This window comes from Octopus bimaculoides, chromosome 2 (assembly GCF_046866305.1).
Source record: "Octopus bimaculoides isolate indiv1 chromosome 2, ASM4686630v1, whole genome shotgun sequence".
Lineage (NCBI taxonomy): Eukaryota > Metazoa > Mollusca > Cephalopoda > Octopoda > Octopodidae > Octopus > Octopus bimaculoides.
Genome location: NC_142929.1, coordinates 100,264,951 through 100,289,779, shown reverse-complemented (window position 1 = coordinate 100,289,779; position 24,829 = coordinate 100,264,951). Strand labels below are relative to the sequence as shown.

Sequence of the window (24,829 nt, the reverse complement as noted above, 5' to 3'; positions counted from 1 at the left end):
TGTTTTTTATATGGCACTCAGTTTTACACACACACACACATACACACGTGTGTGTATGTGTATATAAATGTGTGTGCATGTTGTATATGTGTGTGTATGATTACATGTATTATATTTTGCTTGACTCTTTTTCTTATGTTTGTAATAGGAGAAGTAATGGTCTGTGTATTAGACTTCAAACGTGATGTTGGTCTCTGGCATGGCATATTGTGTGTAAGTATTATTTTGTTTGAGAATTTTTGTTTTTTTAAACTGTTAACTAAAATGGTACAATTGTTTACAGAAAAGCTGTTTTTTGTGAAAAATAAAATTAGCTTTGCTTTTGTTCATATATGTTAAAAATAATGTAAGCATTTCATACATTATTTGATATCACTGTGAGCAAGTGCAGTATTTAGTTTCAACTGAATGCTATTGCATATGTGTTTTTTTCTACCATCCTAACACTTTATATTTCTGTGTAACTATTCCAGAGTGTTTTTAACGGAATGCATGTGATTTTCATTCCTTATTCTTTGATGAAAGTTGACCCAGCATCCTGGATGAAGATGGTGACTAAGTACAAAGGTATGTACATTAATATGAAACACTGAATTGCAGACTCAATATAGACATTTTTTTAGACTAACCATATTTTGGTTTCAATTTAGAATATACTCTCAGTTTACCAGACAATTTCTAAGTGGGTTTTTTTTTTTTTTACCATTATTCTTTTCATATTATTCAATGGTAAAACATTAAACGTATATTACTAATACATTTTTAAAGAATCAGCATTATATTTTTTCTTCATTATTAATTTAGAACTTAATCTAAGTACTCTATTTTCATATATTTTACAATTTCAGTTCTGTATCAGTATTGCTTCTCTTTCAATATCTGTCAATCATCATAGTTTTTGCTAGCTAAAGCTTGACAAGATATTTTCTGTCCTGCCCTTCTTGTAAAGCTGAAAATAAACTATGCTTACATATTTTCATAGGATATTTTTATTTTAGTTAGTTTATTAGACTAGTTCTGAACAGTTATTCCATAGAAAATTTCTCAATGACTCATATACTTTTACATGCAGCTCTGATGCCAAATTTACTGTTATTCAAAATATTTTTTCTTTAAATTATTTTCACCTTGTTTATCATCATCATCTTTTTTTTAAGAGTTTTAATGTGTTTTGAACTTTATTTCAGCTGCTGTGGCTGTAGTGAAATCACGTGATATGCATTGGGGCTTGTTAGCCCAAAAAGATCACAAAGATGTAAACTTTAATACTCTTCGTATGCTGCTGGTCGCTGATGGTGCCAATCCTTGTAAGCTATAATTCAATTTTTGTTTATATGACATTGTCATAAATCATTATACAAGCATATATTCATACATAAAAAGCAAGGAATTTAAGTTACTCATCTTATTTTACTCAGACAGTGTGAATGAAGACACATGGAATTGATACAATTTTGTATGTGTATGTGTGTGTGTACATACATTTGTGTTGTATATGCACACACGCACACACACGTTTCCACATAGCAATTCCATCAACAAAGCATTGGTTGGCTCAAGATTCTTATCTAGGATGACTTGCTCAAGGTTCCATGTAGTGGAACTGAACCTGAAATCATATGATTGTTAAGCAAACTTCATAACTACACAGTCATGAATGATCTAATTATCAGAAAAGATGGGAATATTGATGCAAGACCCATAGTACCAGCTGAAGACTATATTGAAGAATCAGTATCCAGTAACCCAGGGCTTATTAGTAATGTCTTTATTAGAAATATTCAAATTAGTGTTTGGTTCAGGCTTGAAACAGAGATTCACAGCTAAACAGTTTTAGGAATGAGTGGCCTTAAATAAAAGTTATTATTATGTTTATTTGTATATAATACATAGTTGTGTATATGTACCACTAAGTATGGGCTGTCAAATCTTCAAACCAAGTATAATACACACTAATTTTTCTTTAGTTTTATGATGGGGGTGAAGAATAGTTCATATTGTTCACAGGCAACAATGTATTTGTAGTTTGTGTTCTTGACACACATACTTCTGATATTTTTTAGTATGCATAATTTTTGTTTTAAATAGCTTTGGATTATGCATTGTACATTCAGGTTTTGGCAATTTTATTTTTATGCAATATATTTATCTCTTCATATGAAAATCATTTTATAAAATTTAAGGAAATATTTCTATGTAAATTGCATATATATTAAATGATATATGTTGCATGTATAGTAAATGCTAACTTGACTGGATGGTCACAGCAAGAACAGCTTTACGTTATTTCTTATAAGTTTATTCAAATGAATAAAATTTTAAGAATGTAATATTTTTGTAGCAGAATATATACAAACTAAAGCATGTACTTGCATATATACGCAAAGTAAAGTATGTTGCTGTGTACAAACAGAAACTAAGCACATTTCATCCTTCTGCTGTTTCTGTTTTGAGCTGTCTGTATTACTTATGAATTTTTTCGATCTGTTAGTGAAATAGGATATAACTTTGATTACTGTTGTTTCTTACATAAATACACTTAAGAAATATGAGGGAGTGTCAAAAATTATACGCACACTTGTTTTTTCAATGTATTTACACAAAACAAGGGATACACAAGTACATTTTTCTATACAGTCTCCTTTGTTTTTGATACACTTGGTCCAGCAGTCTACAAGCTTGCATATTCCCTCCCAGAAGAAGGTTTTCAGTTGGTCATGCAACTATTTATGCACTGCTTCCTTCACATCTTCACCTGTAGGAAATCGACAACATCATAAACCATCTTTGAGCAGTCCAAAGATATATTAGTTGGAAGGAGTGAGATCTAGGCTGTAGCCAGGGTGTTCCAGCACCTCAAAACCCAATTGGTTAAGCCATGTGTGGGCGTGCATTGTCATGCAACAACAAAACTTTCTTCAACAATAGGCTTCGGCATTTGGTGCAAATTGCTGGCTTCAATTGACCAGCAAAGCACTGTATCGTGCACTGTTGATCATACACCCCTTTTTTCAGGTAGTCTTCCAGTATAGGCCCTTTTGGGTCCCAAAAAAGGGTTAGCATCATCTTTCCTGCAGAAGACTGTCTTGAATTTCTTTGTCATGGGTGAACCAGGGTGTTTCCACTCCATAATCTGCCCTTTGGATTCTGCCTCCTAATGATGGACTCACGTTTCATCTTCTATGACTATTCTGCTCAAAAATTCCTCACCCTTTAGCAATGGAGTAAACATTAGCAGACCTCAAGATGTTTGCGCTTGTGCTCTGCAGTAAGCTCTCTTGGCACCCATCTTGCACAGACATTATGGAAGTCATGCTTGTTGTGAATGATTTGATAGGCAGAAACATGTCTAAAAGGCGGCGAGCTGGCAGAAACGTTAGCATGCCGGGCGAAATGCTTAGCGGTATTTTGTCTGCCGTTACGTTCTGAGTTCAAATTCCGCCAAGGTCGACTTTGCCTTTCATCCTTTCAGGGTCAATAAATTAAGTACCAGTTATGCATTGGGGTCAATGTAATCGAATTAATCCCTTTGTCTATCCTTGTTTGTCCCCTCCATGTTTAGCCCCTTGTGGGCAATAAAGAAATAAGAACCATGTCTAATCTGCAGAGAACAAGCTACCTCATTGATGATAACTCACTGGTTCACCATTACCATCTCCTGAGCTTGCTGAATCTTCTCATCAGTAGTGGAGGTTGACAGACATCCTGACTCACCTACCAACCAGAAAAATTAGATCACTGCTCTTTGTTCTTCTTTGGTGCACATTGCTAGTGGAACAGCCATGCTTGCACTGTAAAACCAGAAAGAAAAATGGCGCGATCAGGCTCAAATTTTGTTTGTGTGACCACAATAGTACCAGCTATAAGCATGCATGCACAGAAGGCAATGTGACAATAATAAAGATATGTTATGGGAAAAGTGTAGATCATTTTTGACTTCCGCTTGTATAATGCACATTTAATGTCTTATCCTTATCAAAGACTTAGTCTTCATTACATATCAGTTAGCTTGAACATTTATACCATTCTAAATATGGCCATTAACTTGCTCTTGGGTAAATGGATAACACTTATTTCTAATATATACTGTACATCTCTAATTTCTAGGTTTAAAAGTTTGGGACCAAGTGTGTTTTGTACTCAAATGTGATAACGAGAAGTGAGTGCAGTGTGTAAATTCAAGTGGGACGAGAGAGTGTGATGTCCATTGCTTGCACAAATTCTTCACATAATGTAGTTTACATTATTTTTGTATTCTAATAATTATAATAATTATTATTTTATCATATCTTACACTCAGTTAATTTTTCTTCCAAAAGGGTCTCTAACCTCCTGTGATTCTTTCCTGAGTGTATTCCAATCAAAAGGTTTGAAGCCTGAGAGTATATGTCCATGTGCTGGATCTTGTGAAGCTCTTACTGTATCAGTTCGAAGGTAAGCTATGGTTTAACATCTGTCTTAGATTTCATTTCTTTCTTACAGCTCTGATAGTGTTAGCTATCTTCTCTTGAATCAGTTTCTTTACTTTAAAATGTGTTTCAATTTCCTTTGCCTGATTTTACAGAGAGAGATTTTATTCTAACAGATAATGTTATGTAATATTACAAATTTTTACAAATATTGTAGTTTCAGTAGATTAAAACAAAACGGCAATTATCTATTGTAGACCTGGAAAAACAGGAAGCACTACTTCTGGCCGAGGTATCCTGTCAATGCAAGGCCTGAGTTTTGGAGTAGTTAGAGTTGATAGTGAGAACAGCCTGACATCTCTTACACTACAGGACTGTGGCCAGGTTATGCCTGGTGGTAAGTAACTTTAAAATTTTCTGTTTTTATTTTGTTTTCAATAAAGTTTAGTTAATTTAGAGATAGAGGGAGGGATAAGGAAAATCCAGGGATAACTCAAAATGGATGCACTTGAGAAAAATAGGTATTATGGATGAAATGGAAAAAGAAAACTCTCATAGACTATTTTTTTCTGTTCTAATTCACAGAAATTTTGAAGAGTAAACATCATTCTGTAGGAGCGTACATATATTTTCCATACTGTCTCATATCACCATTCTTTTCTCTGTCAGTTTCCTGCTATTTCTGTTTAAATAAGCTTTTATTTGTCATCTGCCTTAAGTTCTAACCATTTCTACTGATAGTGTATACTCTTTTATCTTACTCTTGTATAGTCCTTATCTGATATAATTATATCATACTTCTAATTCATTCTTACATAACTAATCTCCCTTCTAATCCATCCAAACTAATTCTCTTTAGCTAGTTCTAGTAAGTGAGCTGTGGCTACTACCATCTCTGTCATTTGTATTAAACTCTAAAATGAAAAGAATTGAGCTAATGAAGGGTGCATCACTTTTTTGAGGTCATTTGTATGAATTTAGAAAAAAATGCATAACTCATTGAAGAAAAACTGTATTTGAAAACAAATTGATACAAATAATCTTGAGAATCCTTTTATCACACCTATTCAATTAATCCACCATTAGCATTAAAGGCTGCTTCAATACAGGGTTAGAAGCATTAACATGCCTGAATCAGATGATCTTAGCAATTTTTGACATGATGCTGGTTATGGCAGACTTGAGAGATTGTATGGTGTTATGGGGTTGTTGATTGACCTCTCTCTTGACTATGCCCTACGTGTAATAGTCCACTGGATTGAGGTCAAGTGAGCAAAGGAGGCCATGTTTCTGGGAGAACTTGATCAAGGAGATAGGCATGCATCCACACTTGGATGGTCCTTGTTGGAAGATGTACAGTTTTCTGTTGTGTACTCTATCAATCCAGGGCCTCACAATTTTTTCCAACTCCTGTGTAGACAGCAATATTGATTCTTACGCCCTGTGAAAAAATGGACAAGTCATGACATCTCTCTTGTTGCTAACAACTCCCGGGACCTTCACAGTTGCTGGGAACTTAATATGCATGACTGTTGGAGCCTCATTTGGGTCTCTGTATAACCATTTGTTGTTCCTTCAGCTTACCTTTTGATTGTGATCAAAGTTTTTCTCATTAGAGAAAAACCGAAGTATTCCAGCCTCTTGATGTTTTAGCTTGTTTAGCAAGCACTTTGCATGGACTGAATTATTCTGTTTTGTCACAACTGACATGAACTGACCCCTCTGCATCACATATGACCTGTACCAGATGACCTCATACACAACTCTTCTAATGGTGCATTCTGAAACTTCGAGGTCCTTTGCAATGGCTCTGATTGACTTTCCAGGGTTTTCATCAATTATTTCTTGGGCTTTTTGCACAAAGTTATGTGTTCTAATGGTATTGGGATCCTGTGCATGCATTTTGCATTTAGCTGCTGGTGTTGGGTCCCTGTCAACATCTTTCAGCTCCTTTCAAACTTTGACAATGACAGATCAAGCAACTTTCAGGAAGTAAGCTAACTCTGTATCGCTCTGCTATGCTTTTAAGACAATGATTACAAATGTGCCTTTTCATTTGCTGAGTCAGCCTAATGCCTGACACCATTTAAGAAGAAAGTTAGAACTCTTGAAAGATGTGTCCTCAAAAAAAACTGACACCCTTTGTAATTGTGCACTTTTTCAAACAAGATGTTAAATGCTATCTGATAAAAAGGTATCCATCCACATAGCTTTAACCACTTTAACTCTTTGTATATCTGGGTCCTCTAGTTTTATAATGCTGTTGCCTTTACATTTCCTCCATGATTTTATCTGTTTTAAGTATTAGCATAGTCCTGTTATAAAAAGTAAATTCCTCTCCTTATCATCACCTGTTTGCAGAGATTATTTTTTTTATTCATTACTCCAAAATTAAATTCCATTTCATTACTGAAACTATGATATACATTAGAGAAAGTATGCTAAATAAAATAATTAGAAATTGCCTTTATGTTTATTTTACAACTCTTCAGTAATTTCTGATATTCATGGAAGTAGTAGTTCATTATGTTGTATTAGAGAGAAATATTCTTAATATACAGCTAACAAATACCTATTTTCTCTCTTTCCTGCAGCTGTTATGGTGGTTATAAAAACTGAGGGGCTACCCTACTTGTGTAAAACAGATGAAGTTGGTGAACTCTGTGTATATGCTGGGTACACTGGAGGTAGCTATTGGGGGCTGCAAGGACTCAGCAGTAATACATTCCAGGTGAGGTATTGCTTTCTTCACTTTTATCTTTAAATTTTTTATCTTAACATTTAAATGTCCATTATCTCAGAGTAACCTATTTCAGTTATTAAATTGATCTGTAATATAGCAATTCTCGGATCTCTGTTGTGTGTTCATGTAATCTTGAACATTGCTACTATAACACTTGCTGCTAAGAATATGGTCTTCGTATTTTGTATTGAAGTACTTTTGTACTGTCTTTTAGAATATGATTGAATTTTCTATCAAATATTATTTGCTATGGTGTTGTGAAAGTATAGTAAGCAGAGTAAATGCAGTAAACATTCAAGAAGCTTTTAACTCAGTTGGCAACAAATGGATTCCTTCTCCAAATCAGGGCAGATTGTATAGTGTTTGTGTAGAGTACACTGTTGCATGATAGAAAAATATGCATATTGAACGTGGAGGATTTGGAAATGTGATATGCTTTGCTAAATGTATAATGCTGGTGTACATGAATCATGGAGCACAAATGAGCCTAGAGAGAAAAATTGATACTAAAAGAAATCAGATATAGCATGCATGAGAGAAGATTGAACTGCTGTACACATGTAAATCATATGAAGGAGTGATTGTTGCATAAATATATAGGTCAAGTAATCCATATTGAGAGAACCTGCAGAGGAGGAAAAACTAAAAATGTGGTAATGGTTGATCTCAAGAGATAGTCTCACAATGAAGGTCAACATTATTGTTAATATTATTTATTTTTTTCAGTTGATTGTCTCCTTTTCTAATGCTGTTGTATCATCTTGTAGGTTCAACCACTACGAAGTGATGGCCGACCGATAGGGGATAAAATGTTTGTTCGGACAGGCTTGTTAGGATTTTTAGGCCCCGTAAGTATTTGGTTTTGATTGAAATCCTTTTTCTGTATATTTGTGATACTTTTTCCAAAAGTGAACTTTGTATACTGCAACAACAGTTGAAACAATCTCTTTAAATCATATTAAAGTGCTTGTTTTAACATCGTAAACCATCAACATGAGTTACACATTAAATTATGGTGGATTTTTTTTTTTTTTGTATTTATTTATGATGTTTGGTGCATGTGTGTAGAAAAGAAAGGCAACAATACACAAAATGTGTATAAGAATAGAAGTCAATCTTGAGTCCTGCATGACACCAGTGCCTTCAACCATAGTCAACTAGTACCACTCAATCCTATCATTTGTTGGAGATGGTATTTTCTTGCTTTTCTAAAATAAAAGCGACTAATGGACTCATTTGAAAACATGCAATTAGAAACATGTTGTTTCAAACATTTGCAAGAGAAATAGCATAACAAAATGAAGAACTCTTGTCTTTTTACATGAGTTTGTAAGGAAGCCAATTTTTTAAATAAAATCTAATACCCACCCTACATGCATTCTCTCTCTCCCTCTCTCTCTCTCTTTCTTTCTCTCTCTCTCTCACACACACCTCATCCACTTCTTGAACAATACTGTAATTACTATTGTTTTACTTTTGTTATACGATTCTCTAAAATTAGTTTTCTATCAGAAGTCTTATGAGTGTGAATGCTAATTCTTTTATAACTATTTCTGCTTGCCTGAGTTAGTGCTGTAATTTTTCAAATACTAATTTTTAATATCTTTTTTTTTTTTTTCAGGGGGGGTTAGTCTTTGTATGTGGAAGTAAAGAAGGATTAATGACGGTATCTGGGCGAAGACATAATACAGATGATATTATTGCCACTGTTTTAGCTGTTGAACCAATGAAATTTATCTATAGAGGAAGGTAAATATATATTTATATTTTTCTACATTGGCTTCATATTCATTATTGATGAGATCTGGCAGAAATAGATCTGGCCAACACTGTAGAACATCACATTATTTGCATTGCAATATTTAGTTACATCTTTTTCTGTTGTTAAACTGTCAATAAACTTTACACTTTTTATTCATCTATGGTTGATAATATAGGGAATGGTCATTACAAATGAAAGTAAGCCAGGACTACATTATATTAACAATCATCTTCATCATCATCATCATTATTTAACATCCATTTCCCATGTTGGCATGGGTTAGATGTTTTGACTGAAAACTGGCAAGCTGGGGAGCTGCACCAGGTTCCAATCTGCTGTGGCATGGTTTCTACAGTTGAATGCCCTTCCTAATGCCAATCACCCTAAGAGTGTAGTGGGTGCATTCTATGTGCCACCAGCACAACACTGGCATCGGCCACAACTGTGATCTCACTTAGCTTGACAGGTCTTCTCAAGTACGGTATATTACCAAAGGTCTCAGTCACTTGTCATAGCCTCCATGAGCCCAACGTTCAAAGATCATGCTTCACCACTTTGTTCTATGTCTTCCTGGTTCAGCTTCTTCCATAGGCTCCCTCCACCATTAGACATGGGAACTTCTTCCCGTAACTTAAAATTTATAAGTCTTGTACTTATGTAAGAAACAACTATTTTTATTGTCAGAGCAGTTATATAGATACAGACAGAGAATAACTTTGTATGAAACAGAAGAACATTAAAATATTACTTGTAATACTTGTTAAAGGTTGGAATACTGTAATATCTTTCATGAACACACCTCTGTACCATGTGAAAGTATTATTTCATTTGTCTTTTATTCTAGAATTGCGGTCTTTTCTATAAATGTTCTGAAAGATGAAAGAATTGTGATTATTGCTGAACAAAGACCTGATTGCTCAGAAGAAGAAGTAAGCAAATTCTTTAACTCAGGAAGGTTCATATCAAAAATATGAGCCTTCCTGAGACTGCCCCTGGTTTTGTAATTTAAATATTACACTTTAAAGTAATCTAAATTTAAACTTTTCGCCAAAATTTCATGTTAATCCATATCCTAACCACCAATTTAATTTTGACTGTTATTTTACTAATTCTTATTTTTAAAATTATTTGAAACATTGTAGTGTATTTCAACAGAAAAATGGCGGGGGGTTAAGTGATATGAAATGGCAGGTTAAGTGATACACTTTCACCACCTGCACCCACTTTATCCATTTTTTAGAGGTTAATAATTTATTTAAAAAGTATTTATCATAAACACTAATATATATATATGTTAATCATTTCATTTCATTCTAAACCTTAAGATAATTGTCTGAAGCTTTTCATTTCTTTGTAAACATTAAATAAAAATATGTAATACCTAGCATCATATACATGCTACAAGAGGTACAATAAGAAATTTTTCAGAAATGTCATTTCTTGTTTGGAAAAAAACTGATGATAATATCAATTTGTGAAGTTGAACATAATCTTCTGAATTGAGCATCCCTTCCTTACATTCAAGCTCATGTAGCACAAAACTTTACTCAATCAATTTTAAGAAGCCCTGTATAGGTTTTTAGATGAGCTCTTTTCTTGTCCAACCTCCCTACATCTTTTTTAAATGTCTTTATCTTAAAATTTCAGTAAACATATGGATATATTTCCATTATTTTCAGGGCAGATATTTCCAAAAATTTTATATTCATTTTTAGGATTAATCATTTAAACATCAAATGGGAAATTTATTGCATTAAGGGATTTACATGAGAATATAATATAATGTTTGTCAGCTTTGAACTCTTTGGTTCTTTATTAAAAATTCATATACTCTAGGTACTCAATGAGTTTAGAGTGAATAAGTGTACATAAATATTATGAATTATTTCTCTATATTTGTTTCTAACTTCTTTATGATTTTTGTTATATTGGTGCAGTATTTCTAGTTTATCTCTCATAGTGATATTATACTTGACGTTCTTCATATTTCCTTCTTTTTTTCACAGAGTTTCCAATGGATGAGTCGTGTTCTACAGGCTGTAGATAGCATCCACCAAGTTGGGGTGTATTGCTTAGCTCTAGTGCCCCCTAATTACCTGCCAAAGGTAAATAACTTCACTTCTTTGAACCTTCAATATCTCCTCTAATTTTATCAACAATGTCAATTTCATATTACATTTATAAAGTCTTTATTAATTAGTATTTGTTACTTAATTCTTATTGATTAGTACTGTGAAGAGTACATTTTGGATTCATTTTCTATATTGCTTGGTTACTTCACGGCATGAAGTTCACTTCAGCTCAGAGTTGACAAAACAAGTAACTGAAATCAGAGTTCAGTCAACTGTTTTTTTCATTTTTGCCCTATAAAAGTAGTTGCAAATGTATTCTTAAAAAGTGTTTTTTAAAGATTTAATTGACAATTTACTTTTGTCTAATATTTTTCTAACAATATTTTTAAATGACATTAAAGGATATTAACTTTTACAATTTAGTAAACCAGTATTTGAGACTACATACTCTCATTATCTTGTTCAGTTTTTTGTCATTAAATAAAAAAATTGATATCAGTGGTATCAATATATATAAATATAAGTATATTAATCATGTAATTTGTCTTTTAGACCCCACTTGGTGGCATCCATCTTTATGAGACAAAGGCCAAATTTTTGGATGGTTGCTTACATCCTGCCAACGTACTAATGTGTCCCCACACATGTGTAACAAACTTGCCTAAACCTCGAGAACACCATCCAGGTGAGATTACAATTCATAAAATCATTTGCATGAGTTTGATAGTATTACATTACCATTGTGTTTGATGTGTATTACATTGTTTCGCTCAGTTAATTCTAATAGCAATATTGATACAAATCCTATCTCATAAAATAGCAGTTAATATTTAGTTCAACATCTTGCTTCAATAATATATATGCAATTGTTTTACATTCTCATAGATTCAGTTATTAATAGTAAAAGAACACAAAAGATTAAAAGACATCCTTTCTAATACAGTGCAAAACAGCTAGAAATGAAAACATATTATTATCTTCAATTTGTCACTTATTGTTATTATTTTTACAAATTATTCTACTTCTGTTTTGTAGATCATTTTCTATTTTTAAAAATAATTGAGTGAATTATGTGATGTGTTTTCATATTTTTAGCCTATACTTCGATGCCATAATGAGCTCTTACTTCAACCTCAATTTTTGCTTATTTTATTAAACTAAAATCAGCTAACGAGACTAGTATTGCCTTTCACCACTTATTTATCTCTAACCTTACTTAAATCATCTGTATCTTATTTCAAATTTTTTGCTTTTGTTGTTTTTAAAGAAAGATTTGCATTATTTCTTCTAACTTTGTTTATCTTTATTATTTATCTAACCAGTGGTTCTCAACTTTTTGCAAAAAAAAAAAAAAAAAGCCGATTATTTTGGTTAAACACAAGTTCATTTGTTTTGGTTGTTTATTATCCCATCCCAGATGTGCCTCTTTTTGAATGTTTGCTTGACTAGTGACCTCTATGTTATGGAAATTACTAAAGAAAGCAAGGATTTATAAAATAAAATTATATTGGATCATGGTGTCTTATCAGTTGTGCTTTTGCTTACTGATAATTCAGTGTCCTATTCATCATATTTTTAATCTCAGCAAAGATCTTTTGAAATTGTGTTTATGATAGAAATATTGTAGCTGGTTTAAATATTTTATCTCTAAGAAAATTACTTCTCTATACACATGGTGTCTCCTACATGCATCTAATGGAATGTTGCTGCTTTGGTTAGAAACTACGAATATAGACCATTGCAGTTAACAGTTGCCTCCTTGCAGTCTGCAATGTAGATTTAAATAACCTGGAGATGTTCAAGTTCTTCCATAGGATGGGGATTTTGAAACATACCACTGCCCCTTCACACATGGTTTCTTTGGACACTTACATACCTGTCCTTGTATCTATATTGTAGCTAGTTTGTCTTAAGGGGTGTAATTAGAACACAATAATGTAACAAGGCTGAAACTAATAATCTTGTATGATGTTTTCAAAGCCATTGAACTTTTAATAAGAAAATAACCTCCATAACATATAATCTGAATTATTTGATATTTGTTCAGGAATAAATTAGTAACTTCAATCTAACAGGTTCTTGAAGGGCATTACTGCTCTTGCTTAACCTATATAAAATAGTCTACCTAAATCCACAGAAGACAAAATGCTAGAAAATAAGAATGATTCCCCTTTTATCATTATTCTAAGAGTCTCTGAACTGAACCAAAACCAACCTTGTCCATTTTGATCATACTGACTTTATTATATCATAAAATTTAACCCTCTATATTTAGATAAGTTTGCTTCATGAATACAATGTTTTCTTGATATATGTGTTTGTATTGCTTTAATTGTCTTTCTCCCTTGTTTTATTGTAATTAGTAATACTAATATGACTTTTCGTTGGACTAATAAACTATATTTTAGTTGTCCCATTAATTATAATAGGTTCTCTTGCAGATGTCACCCCTTCAGCAGTTCATGTTGGGAATATCGTTCAAGGCATGCGGCTAGCCTGGGCCCAAGGTCGTGAATTTCTCAACTGTGAAGAAGATGGTGACCAAGGAAAGAAGGTAAATTTATTTAAGAAGCTTCATTTCATTTTCAGAACTGCATTCTTTCCTTCCTTTTTTCCCATTTTTTAGCTAGAAGGGATGGCAGTGTCCATAACCCTTTACAGGGCTTCTTAGACTGGTGGGAGAGGTGTGCATTTTGTGTATTTCCTCATGCAAACATCAAACAACAACAAAGTGGCCATTAAATACATTCAGCTCTCTTTTCTCCAATCTATAAACACCCTTTACACTTAGTGTGAAAAAAATTCTAAATTGTATCTCAACATAATCTTAACATTTCAAGAGTCCAGGTTGACTAATTTTGTTAAATAGTATCACTATATCCCATATTAGTAGTTTCCCAGCTTATCTGATTGCTCTATTTCAAGAACAATTTCTATATATTATCTTACATTCAATTATTTAATCTCAATAGATATCCATCTATTTTTTAAAAGGAAACTATTAGAGAGAGAGAGTTTGCTTTCCAATAACCTTTCCCTCAGTGTTCCTAAAGGTGTATTCTAAAGTTTTGCTGCTTTTGTTTTCAATGATTTTCAAACAGCAATTTAAAGGCTGCAATACTTTACTTATGTTAAGACTACCAACTCTCCTTTGAGGAGACTTATAAGCTACCATTAATAGACAGTGGTATATACTATAGTCTTCAAATCACTCTGTTCTGACTGGCAAGATCAGTTATGGCATTTTATGGAAGTTCTGTCACATAGTGTTCATTGAAATTCTTTTAAGACTTTCTCATACATTAGAGTTTGTTTACATTACGTGTAGCCAAGTGAGATCGTAGTTGTGGTCAATACTGGTGTTGCGTAACTGGCTTGTAAAAAGCACCCACTACACTCTTGGAGTGGTTGACATTAGATTGGAACTTGGTGCAGCTCCCCAGCTTAGCAGTTTTCAGTCAAACCATCCAACCCATGCCAGCATGGAAAAGGGACGTTAAATAATGATGATGATGTTCCCACTATGTTCACTTCATCCCTGTTGTAACTTATATTTAAATTAGCGTGATGAGGTGGTGAAGCACAACCTTCAAACGTTGGGCCTCACCGAGGTGATGACAAGTGACTGAGACCTTTGGAGATATGCTGTGCTTTAGAAGACCCAGCAAGCCAAGTGAGACCATAACCCATGGCCTATGCCAGTGCAGCATAACCAGCCCATTTAAGAGTACCCTTCAATCATTGGGGAATAAACTGCACTTGCGAAGACCTGTTGAAATAAGTGAAGTCATTGTCATGGCTAATGACAGTACCACTTGATTGGCACCCCTGCCAGTGGCACGTAAAAAGCACCATTCGAACATGGTCAATGCCAGTGCCATCTAACTGGTCCTGTGCCTGTGGCACGTAAAAAGCACCTTTCAAGTGTGGTCATTGCCAGTGCCACCTGACTGGCCCTCATGCCGGTTGCATGTAAAAAGCACCCACTACACTGTCAGAGTGGTTGGCGTTGGGAAGGGCATCCAGCTGCAGAAACTTTGCCAGATGGGATTGGAGCCTATTGTAGCTTTCTGGCTTGCTTGCCCTAAGTCAAACCGTCCAACCCATGGAAAGTGGACATTAAACGACAACGATGATATATATATATATATATATATATATATATATATATATAGTTTTAGGGAAAAGAACCAAGTTTCAAGAACTCATTGATGAAAATCCACTATATTTTATAAATTGATTTTAATTGAGTTTTTACCTGTAATTTTGGATTTTGTCCCTAATATTATTATTATTATACATATATATATATATATATATATATATATATATATATATATATATATATATATGAAACATCAAAAGTACCATCTTCAGAAAGGAAATATAAAATTTAGAGAATAGTCTTAGATACATTGTCTGAAAATAAGATGGGAGAGGTATAGCTGGAACACTTTGATCATTATTGACTTGGACTTGAGCAATAACATCATCAAATCTGGAGTATAACTCCATTTCATATGGCACAACATCTAAAGTATGAGATCTATATTTTCTTATTTCTCACTCTAGCTCCAGTATAAAGAAAACACTACCTTCTGTACACCTAGGTTACACTGCTGTGTACATTGCCATCATTAAATAGAATGGATTCCTCCAAAAGCTCTACTCTTAAACATTTTATTGGGTTAAGTTTTAATTGTATGAAGTTAATATAGGACTTAAACAGCTTGCAATAACTGTACCATAAATATATTTGGCATTAGTCATTTTAAATGCCAGGTTAAAGGAGAAAGAAAAATAATGTGACAAGCATCAGAGAAACAGGAGAAATACATCAGGCATAGTAGATGGGAAATGTAACTGGCAAGTTGAACAAAATTTATTATAGCAATCCTAAGATGGCAAAGAGAAGATATAGTACAATGATTTACCGTCATCTAAGAGAAGTTGAGCAATTTGCTGAATGGTTTTCTTTTGAATCTAATCTGAGATGATTGTGATTAAAGGAGTCACTGAGGCATTATATATGAAAACTATACTCCTTAGTGAGGTAGTGCTGCATCATCATCTTCCATGCTGGCATGGGTTGGACAGTTGGTAGCTGTTTAGGGTTAATGTCTTTTGTTGCTTTCTCATTTTTGATTTCTTGTTGCTGTCAACTGTGATCAAGCAGACTTATTATCAAAGGAATTCCAACTATAACCATCTCATTTTTTGCAAGGATAAGACATTATATAATGTTCATTGTCCTTATTTAAGATTATAGAGTGTGATTCGAAGGTTATTTCTTGACTTGATTGTGTTTGATATATTTGCTTGTTGGCATTTCATTTACAACTAATGAGTCTCTCTTATGGTCACTTGACTATAAGTAGCACTGAAATATCCCTCATATCATACCCTGCATTCATAAATATAGAAATGCACATTAGCCTAATATAGTCCTAGATAACTAAAAAGATGAAATGATTATTGACAGAATGTTTTTAATCATATGTGTTCTGAATCATGGTTGCACTGTAGGTTAAATAACAGCAACAACCTCAACTTTCTTGTGTCTGTACTCTCTTTTCATTTGATATTGTTTTCTTTTAATCATTTCCTAACTCATTACCATGCATATGTATTTCTTTTCATATCTCACTTTATCAATTTTCTCTTTGATAATTTGAATATATATTGTAACAACCAGTTATAGTTAATATATACTAAATTGTGCATTTATTTTCTTTTGCAGCATCAATTCCTGACAGAGATCCTTCGATGGCGGTCACAATCAAACCCAGATCATATTGTTTTCACTTTGCTCAATTCAAAGGTACAAGCACATTACTAGTGTTCTACATTAAAATAAAACCTTTAAAATATTGTTTAATGTTTTGAACTCAAAAGGACAAAGAGAAACGGGGTGTTTGTTTCCTCTGATCTTGGAACCTTGTATTCTTTGAGATGGTTCCAATAGTAGCAAATGATTTAGTACTAAAAGCTTCTATCCAATTTGTGGTTCACAGCGTAAGAAATCAAGAGGTCATATACTGCTGAGAAGATACTAATCCTTGTGCAGTGAAATCTTTCATATTGAAGTGCCAACATGTCTCTTAGTTCCAATGGACTGTAGCTTGTGTGCATTTTATACAGTTCTGTTATTACATTTGCTTATCTCTTCTGATGTATGCTTATACATTTGTTTTTTTAACTTCTCCTACTCCATCAGCTACAGTGATCCTGAGTGTTTTCATTGAGACTGCATTGAATTAGCAACTCTGTGATGCTCAATCTGCTACTTTGTATATGGTACACTTCTTTCTGTACAGCCTAGTTTGTTCCCGGTTGATGGAGATTTTGTTCATCATCATCATCATCATCATTATCGTTTAACGTCCATTTTCCATGCTAGCATGGGTTGGACGATTTGACTGAGGACTGGCAAGCCAGAAGGCTGCACCAGGCTCCAATCTGATCTGGCAGAGTTTCTACAGTTGGATGCCCTTCCTAACGCCAACCACTCCGAGAGTGTAGTGGGTGCTTTTACATGCCACCGGCACGAGGGCCAGTCACATGGTACTGGCAACAGCCACGCTCAAAAAGGTGTTTTTTACGTGCCTCCTACACGGGAGCCAGTCCAGGGTGTAATTTCAAACTGCCTTTCCATAGTCAGCTGCAATTCTTCTTTTTCTCCTATTATAAGTCTTTTATTCTCTCTTCTTTCTAGGTGCAGCCTGCACTTGTGATGACTTGCTCGCAATTACATAAGAAGGCTGAACGTATTGGTTGCCTACTGATGGAGAAGGGTCGTCTCAACACAGGAGACCATGTAGCTTTGGTTTACCCACCAGGTAAGTAAATGCTGATACTCTCTTTACTCTTTTACTTGTTTCAATCATTTGACTGTGGCCATGCTGGAGCACCGCCTTTAGTCGAGCAAATCGACCCCAGAACTTATTCTTTGTAAGCCTAGTACTTATTCTATTGGTCTCTTTTGCTGAACCACTAAGTTACGGGGACGTAAACACACCAGCATCGGTTGTCAAGCGATGTTGGGGGGACAAACACAAACACACATATATATACATATACATGACGGGCTTCTTTCAGTTTCTGTCTACCAAATCAACTTGCAAGGCTTTGGTCGGCCCGAGGCTATAGTTGAAGACACTTACCCAAGGTGCCACGCAGTGGGACTGAACCTGGAACCATGTGGTTGGTAATCATGCTACTTACCACACAGCTACTTCTGCGCCTGATATATATATCTTTAAAGATTGCATTAATCTATCAATCATTATGCGTACCCCATATATACAACTAAAATGTTTACCATTAACCACTAATTACAGTAATACTTTTCTTAATATTTTTTCTTTTATTTTAAATAGGGCTGGACTTAGTTACTGCATTTTATGGCTGCCTTTTTGTGGGTAAGTAAAGAGTTCACATTGTGCTTGTTATTGTAGTATTGTTGCTATGTAAACCCAGAATTTGCAGGCACCCGATCTTCTATATCTTGCAGGTTAATTGCTTGCATAGAAGTTACCTCACTGGCTTGCATATTATTGATGTTAAGTAATGGAGTTGTTTAAATATATTGTAACCCTTTCTCAAAGTTTGGAGCTTTGTACCAATGTTAGAAATCATTATCAGCATTATTATTATTGTTATTGTTATTTCGCTGGAAGAATCATTAGAGCATTGGAAGAAATATTTTGCAGTATTTAGTTACAGCTTTTCATACTCAGAGTTCAAATCTTGCCATGGCCAAGTTTGCCTTTTATTCTTTTAGTCATGTATCAAATTCAGACTTGCTGGCCTTGTGCTAAATTAGAAACAGTATTCTGGTGGGGGATTGGCAGGTTTGTTAAAGTATCAAACAAAATACCTTGTAATATTTATTCTAGCTCTTTACATTCTAATTTCAAATCCCACCAAAGTCAACTTTGCTTTCATCCTTCCAGGGTTGATAAAATAAAGTATCGGTGGTTGATTTAATCAAATTACCTCTGTCCTCAAGATTACTGGCTTTGTGCCTAAATTAGAAATTATTAAGGGTAGTGGATTGGCAGAATCATTAGAGTGTCAAGCTAAAGATGTAAAGAGCTGGAAGAAATGCCTTGCAGCATTTGATCTGATTCTTTATTTTATTTTTTTTTTAGTTCAATTCCTACTACAGTCTACTTTGTTTTTCATCTTTCTGAAGTTTATAAAATAAAGAACCAGTTAAATACTAGCTTCAGTGCAACAATCTGTTCCACCACCACCACCACACTAAAAATGCAAGACCTTGTGTCTATGTAAAAAATTTTTTTTTTTTTAATAAATTCTCAGTGAGCAGTATTATGTGAAAATTCCAAAGAATTTAGTCTAGAAAAAGTGTATTTTGTAAAGTTAGCATTACACTTTTGATATAGAGATTGAGACAGTTCGAGAAAAGTCCACATCCCACAGTTTCTTTTCAAATGTGCCTTGGAGGAAAAGTCCTAAAGTATTCCTTGTTCTCTTTCCAGGTTGTGTCCCTGTTACAATAAGACCACCACACCCACAGAATGTAGCCACTACCCTACCCACAGTTAGAATGATTGTTGAAGTAAGCAAGTCTGTGGCAATCCTTACAAATAACCCTATTGTTAAACTGCTGAAAAGTAAAGTAAGTAATCCTTTCTCTGTTTCACTTTAATATACTTGTAGCTTGTTGGATAGATTTTTGACACTTTGCCTCTAAAAATTGTTCACATAGCCCAACATTGTGTTGGCATCCATATGCTTTTGTTTGTGTCTGTCTCTACCAGTTATCTCTTTGTTCATTTGTTTTACTTATGTACTGAGATAATATGTAAAATTGGCAAGTGGGTGTCCATATACATAGTCTGTTCCTAGTTAATACAAATGAAAATAGTTCAGAAGTTGTAAGTCCATTTTTAACAAGCTATATATAAGGGTGGTGTCATTATTGACAAAGTTTGTTCTTGGTTTCATTAACAGGAAGCAGGTGCTGTTGTTGATCCCAAGACTTGGCCTCAGCTCTTAGATACTGATGACCTTGGCAAGAAGAAATTATCAGTTGTCTACCGTGCACCTACACCTGAGATGCTCTGTTACCTCGATTTCAGTGTGTCAACTACAGGAATGCTTGCTGGAGTCAAGGTAAGACTCTTATTTTCTCTTTTAATAAATGTCAAAAATATAATTTTTGCATGTGCACACAGACACACGCATGCAGACATATATTTTCCCTAATGATAACATGTCTGTTTGAATCGCTGTACTGAGGTGAGTATCACCAAAATGTTCTGCTTCATATATCATTCAATTTTCTCTAAATACATATTAATGTATTTTTATTTAAATTCACTCAGAAATTCTAGGTTTTATAAAATGATACACTCACTTACACATACTGAATGAAATTCTTTAAATACCGTAAAACTTATATGATTTGAGTACTTCATAGGAATTGATGGTAAAGCCTTGGAAAAGTTAATAAAATATTACAATATAATTGAATACTTTCTTGTATTTACTTATATCTCTGATCAATAATGTTTTATCTATATTTATTACATATTAGATGTCTCATGCTGCTGCCACAGCTCTTTGTCGATCTCAGAAACTCCAATGTGAGCTGTATCCCTCCAGAGACGTAGCCCTCTGCCTTGACCCGTACTGTGGTCTCGGCTTTGTGTTATGGTGTTTGAGTAGGTAAGTACATGTGCAATTCACTTTATAAGCCTTGCGTAAGTTTTACTTAACAGTTGATAAATTATTGTTAGTGTGGGGAAAGCTGTCACTAAATCAATGGTGATATTGATAAACATTTTAATTTTTATTTCCTTATCATCATTATCATCATCGTTTAACGTCCGCTTTCCATGCTAGCATGAGTTGGACGATTTGACTGAGGACTGGTGAAACCAGATGGCTACACCAGGCTCCAATCTGATTTGGCAGAGTTTCTACAGCTGGGTGCTTTTACGTGCCACCGGCACGAAGGCCAGTCAGGCGGTACTGGCAATGGCCACGCTCAAATGGTGTATTTTATGTGCCACCCGCACAAGAGCCAGTCCAGGGGCACTGGCAACGATCTCGCTCGAAAGTCCTTAAAAAAGAAGAAGAAAATTATTTATTTGCTATTTGCCCTTTTCATCATCATCATCATCTCAGCAAATTTTCTTCCTGCTACCTTAGATATAAAACATCTGTAAATTTGCTCCTTTTCAAATGTTATAGACACACAGTTATATCTTGAGTTATTTTCTTAGTTGTATATCTTCACTGTTTTGATGTTCTTTGTTTCATTTTCCCAGCATTTATTCTGGCCACCATTCCATATTGATTCCCCCATCAGAAGTGGAAGCCAACCCAGCAGTATGGTTAACTGCTGTCCATAACTACAAAAGTAAGAATTTATTTTGTTTAGTTTTATTGAACTTTATCATTTGCTTATAAAGAGTTTCACATGAAACTCCTACTCTTGACACAATCTGGATTTCTGTAAGAAAATATGACTGTTATATTAAGCAAATCAAGTAATGTGACTGTTCTATATGCCATGTGATTGTCCTGTTAGGAAGTAATAGCATTATTATATTAGTAAGTAATGTGATAGCAAATAACGATGTGACAATAAGTAGTGTGGCTGTTTTATTAGCAGCTTTTCTATTAGTAATAGTTAATGGTCCAGTTGCAGTTGCTGTCAGAACATTTATGTTAAGCTTTAGACCATCCCTAATTAGGTAGACCTAATTATCAAAAGCATGCTAGCAGTAACTATCTAATTTTATTTTCAGGTATGGTGTATCTGTATTTCTGTTGTCCATTGTGCTTCTCTGTTTGCAAGATAGTAGGGTATTATTGAAGGATATTTAGCTTCTGTATTTAGCAGCATGAATGACTATTCTCTTGTTGACTCAAAAATTTAATTAAATAGTTTTCATAGTGTTATATCAGGCAGATAGCTGTATTAGATGTAGAAAATTTTATATAGAAAAATTACTTAGGCAAATTTGATCTTTAACAAAACTTTAGCTCTTAACTTTCAGTAAAAGTTCTTGTTTTCTCTTCATTAACTTTTTGTCAATGACTGAGTGTAAGGTGCAGGACCATTGATTATAGTTCTGAGCATAATCCTTACAGCAACACTTGCATTATGAATCTGAGCAAAGCATGTAGTCCTGTTTGTCTTATTGTGTATGGAATGATTAAAAGCATTCGATTCCTAGTCCACATTAAAATTGTTAGCTGTAGGAAGTGTATCCAGCTACAAAAGTAAATGTGCCATCAATCTGGATGTTGAAATACGCAAATTTGGACCTTCAGGAACCTTAGACGTATTATATTTAATTATTTTCCTATTTACATGGCTAATTTGTTATATCGTTCTTTTAAGCTTCCTATTTTGCACTGACATGTAATGTCTACTCTATTTCTAGCTCGTGATACGTTCTGTTCCTATGGTGTTATGGAACTTTGTACTAAAGGTTTGGGAACATCCACTGCGGCCCTTAAAGTAAGTCTCTCTTCTCCTCTTGTCTTCTAAATTATCAATAATAATTATAATGCTTTTTAATCATTATTTAGTCATATATGTCTACTTTCTATTGACATATTGATTTCCTTCTTATTTTGTATATTCTCTCATTAAAACAATAATTGTTTCTAAATTTTCAGGCCCGTGGCATCAATCTGTCTTGTGTGAGAACATGTTGTGTTATTGCTGAGGAAAGACCAAGAATTCAACTAACCACTTCATTTACAAAATTATTTGCCAACCTTGGTCTTGCTCCACGTGCAGTTAGTACCAGTTTCGGTTGCAGAGTGTGCATTGGAGTTGCACTCCAGGTAGGAAAATAGTCTTCACTAACATTTGAACATTTTCCTCTAAATCTTTTTCTGCTTGTTTGTGTACCAGCACTTTTGATAGAATTAATTCCAGATGATTCTAATGTATACAACATTAATTCTGTAAATTTGGAAATTTAAAACATTACCTAATAATTCATTTAAAAAGATTGAGTTAATTAGCATTGTTTACATCCCATCAGCAACTGATTACTTAATATTCAATTTCATAGGGAAACTGAATGTTCACTATGGCTTACATATTACAGATTCAAATTTGGATATGTAAACTGAAAAGTTGGTAAATAGGAACACATTAAAATTTATTTGCAATCATATCCAGAATATGTAGTTTATATACAGATGGAAAATGCATATAGAATACTTAAATAAGCATTTTGAGTAAACTAACGTTTGTAATAATAATTTGCATAACAATGTTATAATCAAGAAACAGAATAATATAAGTTAAGATCAATTCAATAATGAAATACACGAGACTAACATCTTCAAAATAATGGGTTTATCAATTGCTTTTGATTGACAAATTTATCTTTCCAATGTTATTAATCATAGAATACTGGCTTACATTATCTACAACAAAGAATTTAATTATTTTTAATTTAATCATAAATCTAACCTTTTTTTGCCTGCTTCTGCTCTTTACAGGGTGCTTCAAGTCCTGAACCATCTACAGTGTATGTTGACTTGCGTGCTCTCAGGAATGACAGAGTGACCTTGGTTGAGAAAGGAAGTCCTCATAGCTTGTGTTTGCGGGAATCAGGAAAGGTACCCAAGATTTAATTTTGAATTATGAAGTTTTTTTTATATGAATCCTTTTGTTACTATATTTCAAACAAGAGTCCACCCATTGTTTAAATTAAATTCAAAAACTTAAAATTGAGTTCATGAAACACTTTTTGTTTATTGATATATGAATATGGTATATGGACTACAACAAAAGGTTCTTGTATAAATCTGTGATGGAATTTTTGTCTCAAGACTACTTAAATTTTAGTTGAACTTGATGGTAAAGAAGCAGATGCACTATAAAAATAAATTGCATGAATCTATCAAAATGTTTGAAAAATCTATCAAAAATGTATGAAGAAAACATCAAAATAAATTCATTTGCACATAAAAGCACACGCAGTGGTGAAATGATTCACTAATATAACTAAGCAGAACTTGTTATTTACCTTACAAGTAAATTAAAATTACAGGTAAGTAAAAAAAAATAAAAAATAAAAAACAAGGTAAAATTTAAAAGTAACATATTTTATAGAATTATATATACACAAATTTCTTTCATACAAAGCTATAAAGAATCCCATTCAACTTTATGCAGTGTTGCAGAATGCACATGAAAAACTCGTTTAGATTCATCCAATTTCTATCATTCATATTGTATCCTGGCGGTATCTTATTTTAAATAGAGGATCATATGTTTTGCTCCATGTACTGATTGCAAATATTGATACAACTTATAAGGAAATATTGCTCTTGTCTTTCTAGCTTCTTCCAGGAGTAAAAGTTGTAATAGCCAATCCTGAAACTAAAGGCCAATGTGCTGACTCACACCTTGGAGAGGTAAGATTTTTTTCAGCTCGAGTTAATTGGAGATTCATATTACTGTACTTTGTTGATTGTTTTCAGTAAATATTTTCTTATCTTAGACATCTTCACACTGCTATTAAGTTTGTCTCTGTTGTTTCAGATTTGGGTGAGCAGCCCCCACAATGCCACTGGTTATTACAGTATCTACGGGGATGAATCTTTGCACAACGATCACTTTGATTCAAAACTTGCTACTGGAGACATCCATACTTCCTATGCCAGGACTGGTTTCCTTGGCTTCATTAGGCGTACTGAGCTAACACAATCTGACGGAGGTAAGATAATTAAATTCATTGAAAAGAATGTTTCTGTAGATATGTTTCAATAAGATTAAACTACGAAGTTAGTCTTCAAATTTTGGGTGAACGTTTGAAGAATTTTGAATGAATGT

General features: G+C 33.8%; 1 protein-coding gene across 50 annotated transcripts in view; it reads left to right on the top strand.

Moving 5' to 3' along the window:
- The window catches only part of LOC106868181 (disco-interacting protein 2 homolog C), a 264,069-nt gene that overhangs the window by 226,965 nt on the left and 12,275 nt on the right, over positions 1-24,829 (top strand). For 30 of the 50 annotated variants that reach the window (XM_089347270.1, XM_089347284.1, XM_089347283.1 and 27 more), the window contains 24 exons: positions 149-213; positions 474-567; positions 1,188-1,307; positions 4,320-4,434; positions 4,667-4,806; positions 7,004-7,140; positions 7,920-8,000; positions 8,774-8,901; positions 9,759-9,843; positions 10,921-11,019; positions 11,539-11,671; positions 13,416-13,540; positions 16,727-16,807; positions 17,702-17,825; positions 18,366-18,407; positions 19,491-19,630; positions 19,966-20,127; positions 20,552-20,682; positions 21,288-21,379; positions 22,413-22,489; positions 22,651-22,821; positions 23,491-23,610; positions 24,337-24,411; positions 24,539-24,713. In XM_089347270.1, the coding sequence (XP_089203396.1) occupies positions 149-213; positions 474-567; positions 1,188-1,307; positions 4,320-4,434; positions 4,667-4,806; positions 7,004-7,140; positions 7,920-8,000; positions 8,774-8,901; positions 9,759-9,843; positions 10,921-11,019; positions 11,539-11,671; positions 13,416-13,540; positions 16,727-16,807; positions 17,702-17,825; positions 18,366-18,407; positions 19,491-19,630; positions 19,966-20,127; positions 20,552-20,682; positions 21,288-21,379; positions 22,413-22,489; positions 22,651-22,821; positions 23,491-23,610; positions 24,337-24,411; positions 24,539-24,713 (2,712 nt within the window). The remainder of the gene's footprint in view (positions 1-148; positions 214-473; positions 568-1,187; positions 1,308-4,319; positions 4,435-4,666; positions 4,807-7,003; positions 7,141-7,919; positions 8,001-8,773; positions 8,902-9,758; positions 9,844-10,920; positions 11,020-11,538; positions 11,672-13,415; positions 13,541-16,726; positions 16,808-17,701; positions 17,826-18,365; positions 18,408-19,490; positions 19,631-19,965; positions 20,128-20,551; positions 20,683-21,287; positions 21,380-22,412; positions 22,490-22,650; positions 22,822-23,490; positions 23,611-24,336; positions 24,412-24,538; positions 24,714-24,829) is intronic. The other 20 variants (XM_089347285.1, XM_089347287.1, XM_089347276.1 and 17 more) reach the window with 1 other exon arrangement.